This window comes from Anser anser (assembly GCF_964211835.1).
Source record: "Anser anser genome assembly, chromosome: 2".
Lineage (NCBI taxonomy): Eukaryota > Metazoa > Chordata > Aves > Anseriformes > Anatidae > Anser > Anser anser.
Genome location: NC_139721.1, coordinates 42,459,921 through 42,482,007, shown reverse-complemented (window position 1 = coordinate 42,482,007; position 22,087 = coordinate 42,459,921). Strand labels below are relative to the sequence as shown.

Sequence of the window (22,087 nt, the reverse complement as noted above, 5' to 3'; positions counted from 1 at the left end):
TTGAATCTCCCCATCTGTGTTTGTCACTCCTGACATTGGTTAGATTGCACAACCAAATTAGTATTTAAAGTATTCTTTGAAGATTTAAAAGTAGTCTTTAAAGATTTGAGTGAGATAATTTCAATATTGATGTAATTAAAAGATGATATTTCAGGCAGATTACTGACAGATTTGTAAGAATCTTCACTAGTAAGATTTATGATCTTGACCACTGGGTCAGGCTTTCTAAATATTGGTTATATTTTTGCATGGACTGTGAAATTCCACAATACAAGATACACCAACAGTGTATTGCCTTCCAGTCAGTAATACTGTGGATCTTCAGCTTTTAACTGGCTGATGAGTTTGGACTGGTGCCTTAGCTCAGGGAGTCACCCTCTGTTATGGAATCCTGGGCAGAGCCAAGAAAAACAGATTTATTTTGGAGGATCAGAAGACTCAAGAGCTCAAGCTAAAAGATGTCAGCTCTCAAGTCAGTGTAGGTTACAGATTCTCTTACACATCAAGTCTGTTTTCTAAGAACAAATCTTACAGTGATTTCACATATAAATTGTTGAAACCATGCACTGAGTACTATCATTTTATGCCCTCCTCCAAGAGGGTTACTCTATCTTTAGGTAGATGAACTACAACTTCACATAAAATTGATACACTGATCTGCTGATCTAGCAGCATTTCTGACACTTTTAGTCACTGTAAAGGTTATAGAAATGGTTGGATAGAAACTTTAGTTAAGACAAACCCACGGAGGTCAGATAATAAAGGTATTGACTAGAGAATATGCCAGGCTGTTTATGGAATATGTATAACTATGAAATTGTTGTATGAAACCTATCTAGAAGAACTGGTAAAATCTCTCCTAATAATTGGTATTTAACCTCTAGAACAAATAATCTGAGGATAGGACACTCTACCTATTCCCTAAAGTTTCTGAAATGTAATAAGATATTTTTCTAAAGTACACTTTTAAACTTCTTTAAGGTTTTCTAAGAAGCTCTTTGGTGAAATGAGAGAATGTGAATCAAGATAATCAGTTACAACTGTCCCTTACAGCTTTAAAATCCATGAGTCATTATCAACATTTGTATATTTTAATTTGACCAGCTTAGATTGCACTGTGCAGCGAGAATCCTCAGATATAAAATTTCTTGAATCTAACTCAGAAGTTCACTTTTTGAACAGATCTTCCTTATTTTCAAACTGTAGATCACATGGAAGCCTTGTATCTTTGCTGGCTTAGAGATTCACAGTTAAAGCCAAAATCCTATCTTGATTCTGGCAAATTAAACATGACTAACATTTGGAAAAAATACACAGCTTTTTCATATTCACGCCTAACTACATGAGGGTACTTTGGTGGCCTGATTCTACGAACATTTATGCCCTTTTCTCACATCCCTTTGAAGTAAAACCAACTACTGATATCGCTATACTATACCAGTGTGGAACTGATTGCAGTTTTTGGCATTAGATTTCATTTAGACTACCCTTTTCAAAATAAGAGTTTTGTTTAAAATTTCACCTGAATAATGTTTGCAGGAAGCTAAAATACAGTGGTACATTTGTGGAAAATAATTTTATTTAGCCCTTTTCCCTTTTGCAAATTGTCTGTGAACAGATTTTGATTTTTGCTCTTTTTCTAGCTAATTGAAATTAAATGCTAAGTGCGTTATGCAACATATTTCTGTCTGTGAAATGTTCATGAACTTTGACTTTGTCTTTCACAACTCACTTATTATACATGGCGTACAATGTGCAGTTTGTCATTTAAGTCATATGCTGTTGCTCCTCTTTCCTTATGGCATGACCAAAACTCTAGAAGCTTTACTGGAAAAATAACCATATTGGTATGCAAATTTCCTTATTCACACATGAATATGGGGGGAGGGGCTGCATGAGGAGCAACTATTCAAAATATTTGTGTGAGTGTCTATGTATGGCAGAAAGCCAACAAAAGCAGGGACAAATATATATGACTCAGCAAATGATTTCAAATTTGTCAGCATTTTCACAAGTCAGTTCCCTGCTTCATGTGCTGCTCTTTTCAAAACATACTAAAACTAGATTTTATACCTTTGAGACTCGGTGATCTAAAAGCTGAAAAGTATTGTGCCAGTGTGTCAGTTTCTCTACTGGCTTTGGGAACTGCTTTAACTATTTGCCTATATAAAGTTAGTGGCCTTTGCCAATTTGCCACATCTCCAGCAGGTTCATCTCCACAGCTACCATTAGTTAAGCATCTTTTTATAATTCATGCTGTTGGACTAGAGTATGAGACCACTTACATTTGATCTGGGAAGCTAACTTGTGACTAAACATACATGCCAATCCTATGTGTAGTCAGTCCTACTATAAATATCATTATAACACCATAATAGTGCCATGGTCAGAGGTTTTCTTCTATCTGGACTAGGGATGAACCTAAAGGACAGAAAGGACAGTCACAGGATTCTCCCTCTTTTACATGCATTCATGAGTTTTCCAAGCCATCTATTACAGGATCCAATTTACAAGTTGCAGAGGGAAAGCTATGAAAGAACTCTAATTATCCTTTCCTCTTTCCCACGTCCTTATTGACAAAGCCAATTCAATGACTAGATGACTGGTTGCCAGTGCCTCTCTTGACTACAGATTTTTGAAATATTCATATGTCCCTATACATCTGTCTATATAGCAGAGCCTGCACAGTCCTTTTGTAAGTGACATTTCATGGTGAGAATTATGCCAGCACAAAATCATATGACTTGATGTCTGCTTCAGTGACATTAAACTCATAGTGTATGGTAGTGAATGACAAAAAATGATATACAAGAATTCTGGTCTGGTTTTTGGATTTAGTCTAACTTCTCTGATCAGACTGGGTTATTTGCCAGATCAGTAGTACATGTTAGATATTTCCTCTTTATTTCTAAGTCAGAAATACACTGAGAGAGGCCTCTCAGTGTTTACATTTTTTTTCCCCCGGGTCCTAGCTAATTCATGAAAACGAAAATGAAAGGATACAAAAAAGAAGAAAGGCAAATGGAGAAATAAACTCTGCTTCAATTGATGAATTTCACTGAAATATTTCATATTTCATTGCTCAGAGCAATTCAGATGTGCAACTGCATTAATGTAGGGAACATGTTGATCAAAGATAAACAAGAATAACATTTTTATTATTATCCGTACTTACTTAAGCTCCTGTGAGTTAGCAGCCATAAGGGATTTTAATGTCTTGTCAGCTAACGGGCACCCAGAAACACTGAAAAAACATTGTGGAATGTTTCACTAAAACAGAATATTTTTTCTTAAAACAACAACCTCCAGACAATCTATGACTTAAAATGTGAAAAAAACAGAACCTCAAATATTTGCTGTTGACAAAGAAAGAGCAGCCCATAAAGGCTGTATGTCTTAAGTTACTGGGAAAATATATGGTCAGGGCCAGAGGTTTCAAAATTTCTGTAAAGCTGCATGGTGAGACAGTATTACACAGAATACTTCCTTTATGTTGCCTACGTAAAGGGCAGGTAGAGCATCTGCCCGTGTTTCTGGGAAAAGGCAGAAACTGCTTCTACCTTGCTCCCAAAAGAAAAGGCAGAAAAATATTGTTTCAACCCCCAGGTTGACAGTAGGCTATTCTGAGGGAAATAAATGACATCTACAGAATGTATTAGCAAATCTATGAATTTCAAAATCACCTGCAGAGATATCTACAGGAATGTAATTTAAAATCCCATGCACCAGCATCTGTACAGTGAGTGCTTGTACACTTAAGGAAATGAAAACTTAACTAAATGACTTATCTACAGGTCTCTGCTAAGACATACAGTTTGAGCACATCCTGCCTAAGTCCATATGTCTATTGAGTCCAGATTTTCACAAAATATAACAAAAACATGAAAAAAAAAAGGAAAAAAAAAAAAACAGGCACATTACTGTATGGGTAATTTTCTGCAAATTACTTCTGAATACTCATCCATGGTTAGTATAAAAATGTTAAATGACAACAGATAAAAGTAACTTAATTTCCTGCTTTGGGTTTCCTGTTGTTTCTTACCTGCGGTGTGAGGCATAGTTTCCTGTTACATGACCACTACCATCACATCCTGGAGTCGGACAGCTATGCAAAGATGCAATGAGAAATTGCATGAGTATGCAAAGATGAAATGAGTATGTATAATACATCGAATAGCTTACCCTACAATGACTTACATAATGGTACTTAGGGCAATCATATTCATCATTACCCATCTCATAACTATTAAGACACTACAAAAAAAAAAAACTAACAAAACTTACATAACAATTCTAGTTTTCAATTACTACTTGAAACATATATGGACAAGAAAAAATAATCCTATTTCCACAATGCAAATTAGCCAGAACCTTATTTTTTGATCTATGTAATGTGAAACCACCATGGTTTGCATAGATTTTTCAGTTATGATTTGTATTCTTGAAAGGACAATTTCACTATTGCTACCAATTTTTGACAGCAATTCATAAATCCTAGAGCTGAAGTTTTGATCTGACCTTGTGCGTAACAAAGACTAAAGAATAATAATATCCCAAATCATTCCCTCAGTCTCTGACTAAAATAAAGCACCTTGTTTAGAAACACATATATTCTTTATTTGCTGAAGTAAGTGAGAAATAGGTATTATGGTTGTGTGTTAAACTAAAAGCACATCAGCTGAAGTTCAGAATGAGCACGTTTTCCTGACATGTTTGACCTGGAGCAAATGTTAGAGCTGCTGTTTTTCCTCAGCCCATCTTTGGTCATAGCACTGAGCTCATTTATCACTTTGGGTCTTGATTTATCATATCTTGCCTCTGCAAGAGGGCAAAGATGGCAAGAAATGCAATTTGTGTGTTGAGGGGGAAGAATAGGTGAATTAAATGTACCTTTCTATAGTATTTTAAGCCCTCTAACATTAGTTCTGCAGAGTCACCTTTTAAAGGGCTCTGTCTTCTTTCACTGGGCCCATGGTTAAGAAGGTCAAGCCAAAAGCTGTACAGAAGCTTTTAGCTAGTGCTCCCTGAGTAAGGAATACAGGAGATCCTCATCTGGCTATTTCTTTTGAACTGACAGAATGCTATGAACATTTTTAAATCTGTAAAAAAGACTTAGGAGGACATGAGTCTTATTTTCACAGCCCATTTCAAACTGAGTGATGCAGTTTTGGTCAAGAGAATTAATATGGAAAAAAAAAAAAAGAAAAGAAAAAAAAAGAAAAAAAAAGAAAAGAAAAAAAAGAAAAAAAAGAGAAAGCACATGCAAGGAGTTGGTATTCATACAATAGCTCACTGCAACTGAGCTAACAGTGTCAGAAAATTTTTCTCCACAAGTACTTATGTCATTTTAACAGCTTCCTCATGATGGAGCCACCTGTACTGGATTGTTCTGTATGAGTTCTAAGTTCAGTGAGATCAAAGAAATGCAGTCTGATCCCTATATTGCCTATAGAATCTGCCGATGCATTAAAACTTTTTTATTTAATTTTCTGGACGGGTATATTTAAGGTACCTCTTTCTACTCACCATGTGAAAATAATACACTGTAAGGTTATCACTGCTTTTGTAAATGTGGGGAATTATTATTTAGGAGATTAGAAATGTATTTTACAGACATCTCAAAACAGGTCAATATCACAAAGGAATAAATATTAGAAAAGAAAAGCTATTAGAGTCTTCAGCAAATAAACTCTCAGTGATTTTTGTATGCAACTGTTTTAGAGGTGGCAAAACAAACACGACCTCTAGCAATTTAGGTCATGAACTACAAGTGCAGATACAATGTGTTGAGTAGACAACACGCAGGCTGCACCGCATGAGGTGAAAGAATCACTCTTCACAGAAGCTTGCCCCAGGGAAATGTAATTTCTAAAGACAGAGGCAGATCTAACTGATTCAGTGCCACTGAGTCTGGGGAGCAGGACACAGGGTGACGGGATGCAACTTGTTTATTTATGGGCGATCCTGTAGTGATATTTTATAGACCATCATTACTAAGCTATATGGAATGCAGTTGCACAGAGAGGTATTCTGTTTGGGGGACAAAAACGAACAAACAAATAAACAAACAAACAAGTGGTATAAATTATTGCTAAGTCCCAGGTGGCAAAACAAACAAAAAAAAAAACAAACAAAACTAACCAAACAAAAACCCCTCTATTGTTATCAAAGTGGTGTTGATGTGAATCCAGCAGGCTTTTGTGAAAAGCCTGGGATTTTAAAAAGTGACTAGTGTTATGAGCTGGCCGGGACAACTTTACTGAAAATATTCTGAACTGAAACAAGTGGTTGTGTGCAAAATGATTGAATAGAATTATCCTGATTTCTTTGCTGTTTTTGATGGCAAAATTTTGGAACTTAAGACTAAAAAGGTAGTCTCTGTAATTGGGAAAAGAGATCATTAACCTTTTCTTCCGGAGTGTGAATTTGTGTGTCCACTGGGTTTTCAGCAGGACAGAATGACTAACTCTGCTTTGAAGGAAGCAGATGAAGGAATTAAACACAGATTACCTACAGGTTGGAAAACCCTTGGGGCAGCTCCTTTTTATCTTGCATTTTGTCTTGTGAGGTTGACAGTTTTTCAGTCTGAGATATCCCCAACACTTCTGCACAAACCCTCAGCAGTAGAACTATAATGAAGACTTTCCAAATAAAGTTTATTTCATTACATAAATATTAGCACAGACTACCTGTAGCATGCTAAGAAAACTGTGCCAAACCTCACATCTACCCAGTTGCATAGCTACAACAGGGAGCTACCTGCAGTGATCAGTCGTGGAAGTCTCCCTGCTCAGCTCACTCAAATGTACTCCAAACCCACATTTAGAGCAACAGCATAGTCAGTATTTAGAAGGGCAGAGGAAAACATGGCATTTTTTGTGACTCACGTGATGAGTTCCTTTTTGAGATCTCTTGAATGGAGCTTGGGTTTAGGACTTGGTATGGAGATATCTCCTGGATATTTTTTTTCTTCCATATTTTCTGGAGAACTCACTGGATCTTTCTGAAATATTAGATGAGAATGTGAAAAAAAGTTTCTCTTGACAAGACCTTCCACATTTTCAACAAGTAACTTGAATGTCTTGTAAAACAAGTGTTTTGTGCCATAAGAAGTGATGAGGAGAGATTAAGAAAGTTTAATACATTAATAATTTCAAGAAATCATAGGTAGACTTTTTAAAATGTTGAACTGTATACTTGTGAAATTGTTTCTGAAAGTAGATGCTGTTTTAAGCTGTACATAAGGAAAATCAGGTTTAGATTTACATAACGCTGATAAAGATCAAAGAAAAATACACAGGGAAAATTAAAGTGGCTTTGGAATAAATGGAGCCAAACAAGATTTCAGCAAGTATATCCTTGATTTTTCTGTGCAAGTACCTCACTGAGTTTTGCACACAAAGTGAGTACCATTGTGCCATATTGTGTTACAAAATTATAATCATAAAGTTATTGTACATAAAAATATATAAATGCAAAACTTTATAGGTTTGTAGAATGCAATGATTTGTCTTATGCAAAGAGAAGATTCTTGTTAAAATAAAATCTTCAGAAAAAAACACTGACATTTTCTTATCAGCAGGCTGGAAAGGGTGGTTATTGATTTCTACTATTTGTAGATTAAAATCATCACCATTACAAGGCTGTTTGATGGATGGTACAGACTATGGGTATTAAGTCCTTTGGGAAGGCATTTTGGAAATCCAGAGCCCTGAAGAATATTACATTTTCATTTTCTGAAACAAAAAGGTCCTTGACAATTTCAAATAGCATTTTATATTGTTTTGAGGATTAATGTTTTCAATTATTATTATTTTTATGAACGCTAAATATTTCCTTTCTTGACGTATGCTCTGTGGATATTGTGTTATTCAAGAAATCTCCAAAACCCTTAACATCATTTATCAAATCTCTATAAATCCCTGCTGGGAATTCATGTTCTGACTTCACTCTGATACTCAGGCAGGTAGCACCCAAAGTTTACCGCATGTAGGAGCAGAAGCTGCTGCCTGCGGTTAAGGGGAGAAGCTTCCAGTTTCTGCTGAACTCTCAGTGTTGGTGCTGTAGATGCTCTGGGCTTGTGCAGCTGATGAATGTGCCAGGACAGAGGGGCAGGGATGTCTGCAGAGCTGTTAAGCACAGAGTGGAGAGCTGAGGAGAATCTGGACTGAAAAGGGAGATTATGCCTAACGGGACTTGTAAGCTCTGCGGGGGTGTTTCTTCTGATAAAGCTTCCATATGGTCCTCAATTCTGGCAGCTCATCTTTGCCTGTTTGGAGACTGGATCCTCAATATGACTTCCTTCTGCTTTCTGATACTGGCTACCTACTGCCTACTATATCTCACACTATACATACATATAGAAACCGTGCCATATTATTGATATATCAATTACTACTGATTATTGGAGCCACATTTGTGGGGTTACTTTGGGATTAATCTCATCTGCTACAAATATAGAAAGCAAAAATGCATATCTTATTTTCTAAAAACTCTTCCATAGTAATTATCAAATAAATCTTTAAAATATAAAAGTAAGCCGATATATTTCATGTTCTTAGAATTTTATTTCTACAGGAAAATTTCACAGAAGAAGTAATACAGAAAATTAAAAAACAAACAAAAAAACAGTATTTCTAAAATGTTCATACAGAAATACTAAATTGTTGAACGTCCTCCATACGTGGTAAACCAAAATGCTAAAGACTGAAAGTGGAAAAAGGAATGAGTTTTATTCAGGGTTCAAGAAACCTGAAAGACCATTTTGGAACATCAAATTAAACATGGCATATGGGGGTGTTTTTGCCCCTGCAATCTGCAGAAAGAGGGTTCTAGTTACTGACTTTGTCTTCAGACATGTTCAGACCTGCCTTTCTTACATATATGCAAATGAAAGATTCTACAGGGATTATCACCATTGTAACACCCCATAAAATCAAAAGCTCCCAAAATAAACCAAAAATTGTGACCTTCTGTTGCCAGGTGAAAGAGCCCAGACATGAAAATAACTCTGAAAATAACCCCAAAAACTCTGAGTAAGATTATTTCCATTTAATGTAATGGAGGTTGAAGAAGGCTGGCTTGTTAGTTGTGCACATTTCCTATCAACTCCAATAGGCTGTATTTGTATTACTGAACTGAAGGCTAATGCTGTGTTTCTAAAGACTTAGTGCATGCCTCAGATGAATCTTAACAAAGTATGAAGACTGGGCACACACCACCTTCCTCCATCTCTTGTCAAGGGTCCATCTGAAAGGAGCAAGGTATAGACAGTGGTGGAAAGACCACTTGGATGCTCTAGTGGGCTCCTGAACTTCATGATGAACCTCAGGATACAACTGCAGCCAGCAAGAGTACCTACAACTGATCATGCTGCAGGGTTTCCTACTATTTTCAGTTATAGCTTGTGTTCTTTATCTCAAATGGAAGATTTGATGAAAAAGAAACTTCTGTGTGTGAGCTATTCATGTCACTGTTTGATACCTGCTGCACAGAGAGGACTGACTATGAATTGTACATATCAGGACTTGACAAAATATGACAGTATTACATTTGATATACACAGCTTCATTTAATGATGTTCCACTGAATGTTTAACAAAAGTAAGATGGCAAGATTAAGGTTGACATAAGTATTTCCACTGCCACCAACATAACTGATACTAAAGAGTTTTGAATTGCAATATTTTCATTTTATATCTTTGAAGGATTTTTTTTTTTTAATTTTAATTGTGGATTTCTTGAATTAACTTTTTGAGATTAACTGTCGTATTTTTTAAACCAACACACATACATGCAAAAAGGCCTGCAAAAAACTTCATAATAACTGCTCCTTTGAAAAAGAAAAAATCTCCTAAGGACCAGAGTGGTAATACAGTTTGCTTCCTGGTTAATATCCCTTAGTATATCTCTAAGGAATGAGATATAGATATATGGATATTTAAACAGATGATTTATTCAGCATTGCCTTTGCAGCTTGTGAAAGACTGCTATTATTCAATAAGTATAAAATCATCAGATGTGTAGAAGATGCAAAAGGAAGACAGCACAACGGGAATGCAAGCAGAAGAATATTAAAACTCCACCTTTCTTGGCCTTTGAGTGTGGCCCAGAAAGGACCACATCTATTTGACATGAGCAGCCCTAAAGACCAAGTATTTCTTGGCCTCCACACTTAGGACTGAGCATTGAGCATCATGCCTTGGGCTGTGTGCTTCCAAAGAGATTTAGCTTGAGATGGAGAGGTAAGCCCTTGGAAAAACACCTTTAGTGCTTCCCACTTTTTGGTCATTTAAGTGATGATCATGACAGCTAATCAAGGCAAAATATATGGATATATATATTTCCTTTGCCATTTCAATTTATTTCATTTATAATTAAACGTTATTAAAATTCTGAAGAATTCCAGACTAAAAGGAAAATCAGAACCAGCCCAATCAGTTCAAATACTACTATTTTCTGTAGAGCATGTGTGTATTCACGCATGCACACTACAGAAAGCAAGCAAGCAATGAAACCCCATTAATGTACAGATGGAAGTTTATATTGATTTCAGCAAAGACCAGAACATAATGGTAACATGAATAACAGATAATAGCATCTGGCACTTTTAACATTTTTAAGCCCTGAAATCTTTGGAGAACTGACAGTTGAACTAACTGACAGCTCTAGTTATTTCTCGACGCTTTCCTTTTGGAGAGATTTTGAGCTTTTTCCAAATTCAGATTTTTTTTTTAAGGGGGCATCTGGACAGGCTATTTCGCTGAGAGAGAGAGAGACAATATTTTCTGGAAATTACCACCAAAATTAAGCAACTGTTGTGCATATGAACCAGATAACAATGAATTAGAAATAGATATAATCAGTCATTTTCTTTGCATGAGGATAACTGCCAGTCTTCGGTTTGCAAAACAGAGCCTCTGGCCTTGAGATCACTGGACTTATAGACATTCCCTGGGATAGCAAAAGCTCACAGAAGAGGTCTGGGTCCAGAACCTCCATTGGGAACAAACCATACAGTGTCAAAGCAAAGAGTGCAAGGGGCAAGAGAGCGTGAATGGGCATCTTTATGTCCTTTTGGGTAGTATGCTGATGCCTCCAGTTCCTTGTACCAGTGCCAAGGAAGCAGGCAGCCACCTATCTCAGCTTTCTGAAAGTCCAGCAGGGAGCAAGGGGATGCAGAGATGCTTCTATCGTAGCTCTTTCTCTGAGCTGTGGTGGTAGCAGGGAGGAAGAATGGAATGACAGGCACCCTGCCAAGTCTGTGACACCAATTGATCCCCTGCAGCAAGGCAGTTTTCTCAAAGCTGGACATGCTTATCCATTATGTGGAATGAAGGGGGCCTTCAGTCTACCACTTCATATAAAATGTGCTCCAAAGCCCTGATATGGGGACCATGCTCTCAGAGCCTCATGGCTGAGTCAGAGAGCATCATCAGCTCTGCAGAAGTTACAGAAACATACTCGTCAAGACAACCCTGCCTCCAAGAAATGATCCACCATGGTGCAAATGTCTCATTTTGGCAGGTCTCTACCTAGTGCTGACAGATTTTTGTTCTTTTTGCAACTAAATTGTCTTTTATTTCCAGGTGTTTTTGAAATTGGAAGCCTGAATCCCCCACCCTCAACCTTAAACAGCTTTACCCCGTCTATGTCTTTTTAATGTGCTAGTTTTGGTATCTGAAGAAAAGATAATTTCATAATTATTAAAATGTTCAAATACCATTATTTAATATATAAAACTAAATGAGAAGGAAATGTATTTGCAGATGAATAAAAACTCCAAAGTGGGACATCTTTTATTCTACTTCAGAAAACTATCAATCAGGCTTGTTTATGTTAATTACCAAGATTTTACCCAATTTGACTGAAAAGGTTCTGATGGTCCCTTTCTAATTTTAGAAAAAAAAATGTCCCCCATGTTCAGACAGTCTCAAAAAAAAAAAAAAAAAGGGACAGAACCTGCCAGTATAACAGAAGAAAAGGACAGAAAGACAATAGGAAACTATGCTACCATGTTGCCAAGATAGGATAAATAGACATAAATAGACATGACAGAGCAAATTATAAACAAATTATAACAAAACCAAAATGAAGACCATTATCAAGTTGGAAGTGGCAATCTAGAAGATTAGCCATGAAAAATGCAAAGTTACTAAATAAAACCATTTACTGAAATTTTAATTGCTCATCTTTGCTGCATTTTCAAGTTTGAGCTTTTATATTTCCTTGGATAGGTTGAAAAGAGAAGACATCTGTATGTACTCATATATTTTTCCCATGCTCTTTCCGTATGGGATAAAAATCACCACAATCGGTGGAAAGTATTTGTATATCCTTCTGTGCTACTTGTAGCCAAAACCTTCAGGAGTTACTAGCAATACCTTTATTTCTGAATTTATGCTCTCCATCTGACTTCTCAACCATTAGACTCACATGTGAGATCTAAGATTCACTGGCAGAGATTTACTGAAATACATTAAAGGTAAAACAAAAAGTTCCTCACTGAAAGAATACCATAGGCAAGGGTCTAAACATGTGTTTAAATACTTGGATATTGAGTTATCTAGAAGGATAAAGAGCGGGAGTGAAAAAAATATGTTTCAACATGAAAAGACTACCTTGGCATTTTTTGTTTTGAGTGCTAGGTCATTTGTGTGTATGTGCTACAGGACTGAGCCATTAGGAAAAAAAATTAAGAAACAGTCTTTAATTGCGCATGCCTTTGATTTCCTTATCTTAGATGCTTATAGGCATTCACAACCCCTATAAAAATGCATGGCTGTTGTTTTCCATCTCTGAAAATAGGCTCTGAGAGCAAGATCTTTCAAAATGAGTAGTTTTTTGTTGTTGTTGTTTTTCCATATCCAACAGAACATTAAAGCTAACTCAATGTTCAAACTTCTACTGTAGAAATAAATTCCCTTTAAACTTCACCAAACTGGTCATCCCAAAGACCACCATCTGACCACTTATCCATGGGAAAAAAATCACTCAGAAACTGAAAAAAAAAAATACCTCTTTTTCTTCTTCTTTCCTGCCATGAGTCTTGCTGTAGTTGATTGGTGTATCCCAGCCTTCCTGCTCACAAAGAGCCTGGTAGAAGGCTGCATTTACCAGGATACTGCTTGTTTTGAAAGGAGATGAGGAAGGAGTGGGAAGTACTGTACTGGAAGAACTGAGAGGCATAACTTTGTCTTGGCTTCGGTTCTTTTTCATGCTCAAATCCAGAGTGCCATTTTCATCCACTTCTATCTCAGCTCCCTGACATGCAACAGGAAACAGAGACATGTTTAGATACGGACATGGTGAGGCTGCAACATAACCATGTGGTGCTTTTAAAGGATAAATATAAATGCTTGCTTTTATTTAAATTTATCTGAATCTAAAACCAGCTTTTCGATTTATATCAGTTATTGTCCAACTCTTAGGCAGACTTAAATGTAGCTTCAGTAATGGTGTCCCTGCATCTCAGCTTAAACATAGTAAGCAGAATTTAAATAAGATGCTTCTAAACCATAACCTATACACCCTAAATCTAGTTTTATTTAAAAAAAGTTTAGCTCTAAATCTTCTTGATCTTTTTACTCTTACAGAGAACTATGACCCCAATTCACTGTTAAAAGCATTAATGCATTGTTTAGGTCACCAACAGCATTACTATTACATATGCTCCCTTCCCCCCACACCCGGAAATATTACAACATCTGCATCATGGGGGAGAGGAGGAGGGGGGAAGAAATATGCCTAAAAGAAACACAGTATGAGATTTTTTAACTAGAGTTTCATGCATCACTGATAATAACATGTTGCCTTAATCATAATTTGGCTTGGAAATGACCTTTAAAAAATTTTCCACAAGACATGGGCTGGACTAGGCCACTAAGGCACAGTTCTGCACTGAGAGTGCTAGACTGGGAGCCACAGGATCATCTTTAGAAGGATGTCCCTGAAGGAGATCTCCAGTATGAGTCAACACAGCATTTGCTACTCTGGGAAGCAAAGCAATCATCAGCCCCTGATTGTAGGGCATTGTTCACTTTGGAGAGAGACCCAACTTCTATTTCTGGGCTGGAAGAACATCTCAGAGCAGTTCTTGCTCATAGGAAGGGACAAGGGCTGCTTAGCATTAAGAGGAGGACCAGGGAAGGAAAGCTCCCTGTTCTGCCTTCCACAGAAAAACAGTAAAACCTCTTCTTGGAATGACAAAAGGCTTCTGAAAGTGCAACTTACTAATGGAAGCAACAAAAAAATTCACATTATGCTCTCTAGTGTGTTGTGAGGACTCACCCAGAGTTTTTTGTGTATCAAGGGACCAGTATTTCTTTCTGCTTCTGGACACAGGCCCAAGTAGGCTTTTGCATGCCCATATCATCCTTGAAGAAGATAAAAATCTTCTTGCTAATGCTCATTGATGAGATATAGTTCCTTTGCTCTCTCCCCATGGAAAGATAACTAATAACCTGCTGGTGATTTTACCACCGTGAACTTCTCTGTGGATATTGCAGTTCCATTCTAGAGATAATTGCCAAGATGACCTTTGTTTAGATTTATTTTATTTTTTTTATCTTCTTTTTCTTTCCTTTCTTTTTGATCTTTTGCTCTTGCTATTTCAAAACACTGTCTGGAATTAATGTGTATGTCTTAAGCAGGGAGCAACACTGCATATTGAAGTATAGGTAGGGATGAGTATAAGATTGGTCTGCGCTAGTGACAACAGTTATTAAAGTCAAGTAGGGGAAGAGGTGAAAAACATGGCTTCTGAAGGAACACTCATTGTCTAGTTGTATATGTTAACCTAAATAAATTGGAAAATATACAGAACTATAGAGTTAAATGACAAGGTCATAGAAAGTAATATCCATGTTGAATGCCATATTTAATGCTGCTGTGTCTTCCTGTTATTATAATCAGTACTATTTGCATCACCACGAAGCTCAGAAGATGTTTGGCAATTTGGGGCTAAATGTGAAACTTAGGAGAGAGTCATATAAACCCACACAGAGCCTTCCTAACTTGAATAATATAAAAGTAAGCCTGTATCATAAATGAATCACTTACATCTTCTGTTTTAAAACAAAAAGATATGCCCAGAGGGCGAGTTTTCCCATTTTTTTTAGACCTCTTTCTTAGGAAGGGGTGAGACTCCAACAGAGAGAATCCCTTTCTCTTTCTTCCTATTAGCTATTGCTGGAGCTTAAATGATTAGTCTATCATTTAATGGTTAAAGATAGGGCAGTCAAACTTATCCTTACTTAAGTTTTCTAAATACAATTATGATGAAACAGAGAATTCTTCCACTGTGCTGAAAAATGTGACATGGCCAACCCAGCTGGACTGAAGGCACAAGCTTCCTTCATGCAGCCATGTCTTCTACCACTGTCAGAGGCGACTCATTTAAAGGTGAAATGCATCTGATGGAATATTTCTAATCAGATGAAAACTTTTGGTAGGAGATGAAGATTGAGGGCTTAGTGATCTCTCCTTACTCAGGGACCCTGATTCTATTTTGTGTCCATGGGCCTATGACAGATGCCCACCTAGACTGAAGCACTACCAAGCCATCTGCTTTTCCCCAGTTCAGAAACTCAGACACCTCTTATATTTGCTTCTCCTGCATGATAAAGTTCACATTTTCAATCATACAGCTTAAAGAGAGAGATGTTTTATTATATTTATGGGAAGTAAATACACTTCTAATATGTTCATACTAAGACGCTTTGGTTATATCTTTCTGCCCCTTTTTAGTAAATAGTTTAATCTCCTGTGATAGTTTTAAGCCCTGAATTTGACAGTGCAGCTTATCCTGGATAATAACTTAGTAACCACAACATCTTATGCCATCTGTATAATATCAAATACATTTTTATAACAGCATTAATAAACCTTAGTTACAAAAATCCAAGATATTAACTATATCAGTGCCAAGAGCACACTCCAGGATCTGACAATAGAGCTCTGCCATGATCGCCCCAGTGTTTTTTGGCTTCCTAGTTGATATGTAACTATAGCAATGAAACAGAGCTACAGTAATCAAGTTTAATGACCAATGTAAAGTAAAATGCTAAATATTGTAGTTGCTGACATTTTTCATAATAAAAAAACTTGGGTTAAGTCTGCACAACCAACATTCACATAAAATTCCAGACCTCTGTGACAGATGGCTTAGAAAAGGAAGCCATGTGACTGGGCTGCAGTAGTTTTATAGTGCAAAACCCATAAATAGTGCAGATTCTCTGTCACTGACAAAATATCAGCTACTCAGAAGGCAACAATGACAACAAAAAAGACCAAAAGCAGTCAAGGTTCCCTCCTCGATGAAACTGCATAGAAAAATGTCAGGAAACATCATTTCTGAGAAACAGTTAGCATTAGCTGCAACAAGGAGCTTTGGGTGATAAGCAGAACATTTTACTAATGTGGATATTTAGAGGTTCCTCAGCACTTTCCTGAAATTCACATAGAAGTTGGGTTGTCCAACATGTACCTAATTCTGGTCAGGAAAGGCTGGGTTGTGTGTTTGTGAAGTAGAGTACAGATGGGGTTTAAGTGAGCTCACAGATGCACACAACAATTAAATATAGTCATGGAAAAATATCCCCTTTTGCCCATCACAGGATGGATCACACGTTTACAGCATGGCTTTTTATTCAGAACCGTATAAAATAGCTCTCACTTTGCTGCATTCATAGTAAACTCCAAATGGCAGAGCAAAAAGAGAGGATGGTCAGAGCTACTGCTCCAGTTTTCATTCCGGCTCTCATCCCACCCTCCTCTCAATATGTCTCCTTTGCTTGTTTTACCATGTTTATTTTTACATTAATTTTAAAATGGAACTAAAAAGACTAAAATGGCAAATGGCAAAAAAATGCTAGAGCAATGCTATGACATGCTGACAGAAAATGGCACTTACTGTGCTTAGCTAAGACTTTTAAAGGCTATGTTCTTAGTAAAAGCAAGATCTTATTACTGTTGACTCTAGTGCATGCAAGAACTGGCCTATATGTACCCATTTATCATGACATATTTAAAATATAGCTACAGAAACAATGTACATTTTTCTGATTCTTCCTTAAAAATGTAAATAAAGTAAGGATGTGAATGTAACTTATTACATGTGAATGTAACTTATTACTTATTACTAACATATTAGTTTACAGCTGTATGAATTTTTGGAGCCTGATTTTGATCTTATTTACATTTACATTTATGCTAGTGCAAACTAGGGAAAAATCCACTAAAACAATGAAGAAAAATCTACAAGGGTGAGAGGAGACATACAGTAATTAAATTCAGGTTACTCCTTATCTACTCCCACATCAGTGACAGTGCAATCACCCCCACAGGTTTTACAAGCAGCTGGAAAAAGAAGTTCAGAATGACAAATGAGAGAAAAATGACTGAAGTGTATTTTCTTTATTCCATGACCTATTCAGTGAAAAGATAAGGTACAAGTAGTACTCTATGAAGAATATGCATCTAAAATGAACACTAATATAAATTTGTACACTAAAAAAAATGGTTTCTGTCTTCTTCAAATGTTTAGAGTCAAGCTTTTTGTCAAATATTTAGTCAAGTACTTTAAAGTTAAGTTTTTTCAGTCTCCTTTATTTTATGACATAAATATTACAAAATATTTCCTAGTACATTATTTAGCCTTATCCTTAGAACTCAACTATATAAGCTAAAAATAAAGTATCCTTTTTTTTTTGTGATAAATTACTCTTGCATTTTTTCATACGTTTTTCACCCCTTCTATAGCTCACAACATTTAATACTCTGCAGTGTGTCTCAAGTAATGATTACAAGGTAAGCCTTATCTCATAGCTGGATCAGAAAGAGTGAATTGTTATGTCTGCATGAATCTTATTTTAAACCCGTGACCTTAGGGAGATTGTATCATTACATATAAGGGGTTTCATGTATCCTTTGGTTGGCATCAGCCATAGCACTTAATACTAAGTAAGTATAAAGAAACAACATTATCAATGATTTTGCATTCCCACTAGCAGTTCAGTCTGCATCAGAAAGCTCAAAAGGGCTCTTAACTTCTGGTACTGAGAATAACTCTGTAACTAGTACCTTGCCATGTATACGTACACTATTCTTAATGTAACTGCATCCAAAAGAGTACAATTTCTTCTATTCACAGCCAATAAGAATAAATGCATTTGTTACTCAGTTCTTCAGATTTAAATTTAAACTGCGTTCTTCTGCAGTAAACTAAAATACTAATCTGAATAAAAAGGAAAAAAAAAAAAAGAAAAAAAGAAAATCTGTAACTGCCTAGCAATGTTTGAGATACAAATGAAGTCACAGTTTCAGCATAGAGCAATTCACAAATTAAAAAAAAAGGCAGCCAAGAACTTACTCAAGGACCAATATGCACAGCAGTAAAACAGAATAGAACCTATGATATTCTTGGCTGATTTTTCAACCTCTACTTAGGCTTTAAGGTATTTGGAATAAAGGAGTGCCTTAGAAATGTGCTAAGTACTAACTACACTGTTGAAATAATTGATGTAATTATCACCGTCATCAATATCCAAGAATGGAGAGATGACATCATTTTGTTCAAAAACAGAATTTGAACTTTAAACATTTTTAGCAAGTGTCATTTTTTGTTTTCTTTTAAAGCATAGTGTGCATATGCCATTTTGTCTAAACAGGTGGGAAAAGCACCAAAACATTCAACAAAATGTTTGGCAAGCAGTAGTGATGAGGATACAGATAAATTGCATTGCTCGCAACTACCTCTGTGAGATGTGAATGTGCTGAGGCTGTACATAGCAAAGATCCCTGGATGTTACAATGATGTAGACTCTTGCACTGTGCTAGAAAGTGCAGGCTAAGTGTTCCAATGGAGTCCTTCTGTTGAATTCAATAGGAGATGAATGAAGCTGCAAATGAATATGCAGACCAGGGTATTGGTTTGGCGTACAGACCACATGAGAATTAGCTGATGGTTGTAATATCCAGGGGAAACGTTTATAAAAGTTACAGGTGTCTGCACCTGTGGGGTTGAATGGCATAGACACTGTAACATTACTGTGGCACTTTTAAAAAACAGTATCAGGAAGTATATGATTATCTTAATATATTGCATACAGCTGATAGATAATTCATGGAGAAAGCTTAAGATCCATTTTACTGCCCACTTAAGAGTAAATGCATTCTTTAAATTAATTTATTTATAAAATAATAATTTTTATATAGAATTATTAGGAAAATTACATTGGTATTTGTAATTGTACATTGGTTCTCTTTGTGAAGTTCTGCTTACTGACAGCACTGTGAATGTGTAACCGGATTTCACTACCCTTGAAACAATTCTCTCTTTTTACTTTTTTTCTTCTCCTTTTTGAACTGATACGTAAGGAATGTGGGGACATTCCCTAATATAATTGAAAATCCATTAAATTAATGAAATTTGAAACTATTCAGTAAAAAACAGTCACTTTTTCATTTAAGTGTTATCTATATTTACAGGGAAGTCATGAACAGTCAAGGTAAAATGTCCAACTCTTACTAAAAATTTGGCAATGCTAGGAGGTCAAGAAGTAAAATCTGAGTGACAAAAAGAAAAAAAAATGACTTCAAGAAAAAACTTGTGCTAAAAATGTTTTGGTGTTTTCCCCATCTATTTAAACAAGGCAACATACACACTATGTGCCTTGAGAAAACAAGAAAATGACAATTGCTTGGAACGTCTGAAGTTGAAGTTCTGCTGTTAAAACTTAGAAACACAATATTTTGACAGATCTGACTATTTCAGATGTACTTGCAAAAGGTTTCCTACCATATCCTCTGCAGGCCCACTGGCCCTCGTTCTGTCACACTGGCTCCCATTTGCAAAGCGTAATGGCTTGGATTGGTGAGAAGCTACCTGGTGCTCACATAAGAGTAAAGGCCTTTACAGGTTAGGAGTTTTGATCTGCTAAACCAAGGATGATGGTAATCAGGTATTCTTTGGCAAGGAATGAAAGAATGTGGCAGGTGCAGAGCTGAGAGTTCTGATACTATGGAGCACTAAAAACAACCACCCCACACAAGGGTTTTCAGACCTGGTGAATGTGTGTATTATCAACAACAGGAAAAAGAAATAATTAAATCTGTAGTCATCTGTTGATGGTGTATTACTTGAGTCCAAACACTGAAAAAGTCCTCAGGAGATGTTTTTGATGATCTAAAAATATATAAGATAATCTAGCAGTTAAACATTTACATTTGTGACCAATACAAGCCACAAGACAATTCAGAAACATTGATAAATAGATGGTTGTATCTTTTAAAAATACCCTTAAGTTTGCTTCATATTTTAAAATAAGAAAACATCTTCACTGAAGGGAGTTTTCTAGAAATGTATTTCCACAATTTCCTGTTTGAGCCCTGAAAGTAATAAATAGCCAAAACCAAATAAAAACGGGTTTTGTGTGGTTTTGGCCACCAAATCTGTTTGGGGCTTACTTGCCTGTGTGCTAGCCAGAAGCTAATTCTGATTCTTCTGTCAGATGTTTTGTAGCAGTATGCCCTCCAGAAAGTCTGGCAAAAGTGGAGGCAGGCAGATAGCAAGGTATGCAGGTGATTTTCTTTTAGGCTGGATTCTTGGCTCTGAAAAAGGAGTAAGCTATGTGCCCCAAGTGTCCCTCCATATCGTTACTATTATGTTCACTTCCATTCAAACCTTCCCCATGATTTGGCAACTGTGAAGCAGGTATAGAGGAAAAAATCTTTGGGTTATGCCTGGTCCCTTTATTGCTCTTCTCTGGCAAGAAAGGTCTGTTGCTAAGGTCAGCCAAAGGCTGCAGCAGCCATTTAATCCAGCCATTGGCATCAGTTTTCATTTCCCTGCTAGAAGTCTGTATTGAAGACCAGTGGAAGGAGGTCTCTGCTGCAGCTATCTGGAACAGATCTGCCACCCGCAAAAGATTCCATGATAAATATTTGGGGTAGACAGTGTTACAAGGGATGCATGTGGACATATTAACACTAGAACATCTACTCTGTGGCACCTGACAACACTGGTTTCAAGACCCAAGACTCCACAAATATAAATGAAAGTCAGCAAAACAGGAAATACTGCTCTGCAAAGGAACATGACTTGTAAGAGCTGACAAGGTGTAACATTTATGGTAAAATAAGTGGTTCCCCTCAAAGGATAATAGTGAACCTCTTAGGAGTGGTGAATGGAGGCAGAACAAAATTTTTAAGCCAACAGCTACAGAAGCCACCTCTAGCCAGCCTGAGACTAGTACTGTAACAATCATCATAGAGTGACACTGACTTCCAGAGACAGAGTTCATCTGTCTTTTGGAACACATATCAAGACTCAGAGTTCCATAGCAGAAACACACCTGATATTTGGTGTCTTGATAAATACACCTCTTTCACTCCCCAATGATCTCTTCTCAACGTCTTGCAATGGCAAAAGCTTTCAAAAGTTTCATTGCAGTGGAGCATGTATGACTTTAATGCAAATAAATAAACAACAATACTCCCATAATCATAGTCATAAGAAGAAAATCTTGCCTATTTTCATCAGCATTATAATACTATGTAATGGCACAGAAAATAAGGCTTATAGCTCACACAGTACCATTTGTAAATCACAAAGATCTGTGAGGAAATGCAGAGCAGAAACCAAAACATGAAAGCCACACAAACATCTATGATATTAGGCAGCTTTCCATTATGACAGACTTGCCCAAATTATCTATCTCCGAACGCTGTGGGTCTGATTCTCCCCTCCCAGTAGCAGAAAGTACCATTTTACCAAAGTCACTCATTTCTCTCCCTATACCTTGTCAAACAAACTGTTATGAGCTCAGAATGCAACAGACTCTATAGGTGTAGTTCTGTTGCATTGCAAGCAAAATATCACCTTGATTAATTTATTTTTACTATCCTCCAAAATGATTGCTAATGGCTGGATTCAGAGAGAGGAAAATTCCCTCTTTAAACAGATCTAACACATTATCTACCACAGATTGTTGCTGGATTTCAAATATCCTTCTTTTTTTCTTCCCACAAAACAGCCCCCTTGTATTTAATGCTCAATTATGAAAAGAGTAACAACATAATTCCTGCTA

The 22,087-nt window shown here is 36.6% G+C and overlaps 1 protein-coding gene across 8 annotated transcripts in view; it reads right to left on the bottom strand.

The window, feature by feature from the left end:
- Positions 1–22,087, bottom strand: part of ST18 (ST18 C2H2C-type zinc finger transcription factor) — a 211,579-nt gene that overhangs the window by 21,157 nt on the left and 168,335 nt on the right. For all 8 annotated transcript variants that reach the window (XM_083823763.1, XM_083823762.1, XM_083823766.1 and 5 more), the window contains 4 exons: positions 13,017–13,262; positions 6,888–7,003; positions 4,043–4,105; positions 3,176–3,244 (listed from right to left, as the gene is read on the bottom strand). In XM_083823763.1, the coding sequence (XP_083679889.1) occupies positions 3,176–3,244; positions 4,043–4,105; positions 6,888–7,003; positions 13,017–13,262 (494 nt within the window). The remainder of the gene's footprint in view (positions 1–3,175; positions 3,245–4,042; positions 4,106–6,887; positions 7,004–13,016; positions 13,263–22,087) is intronic.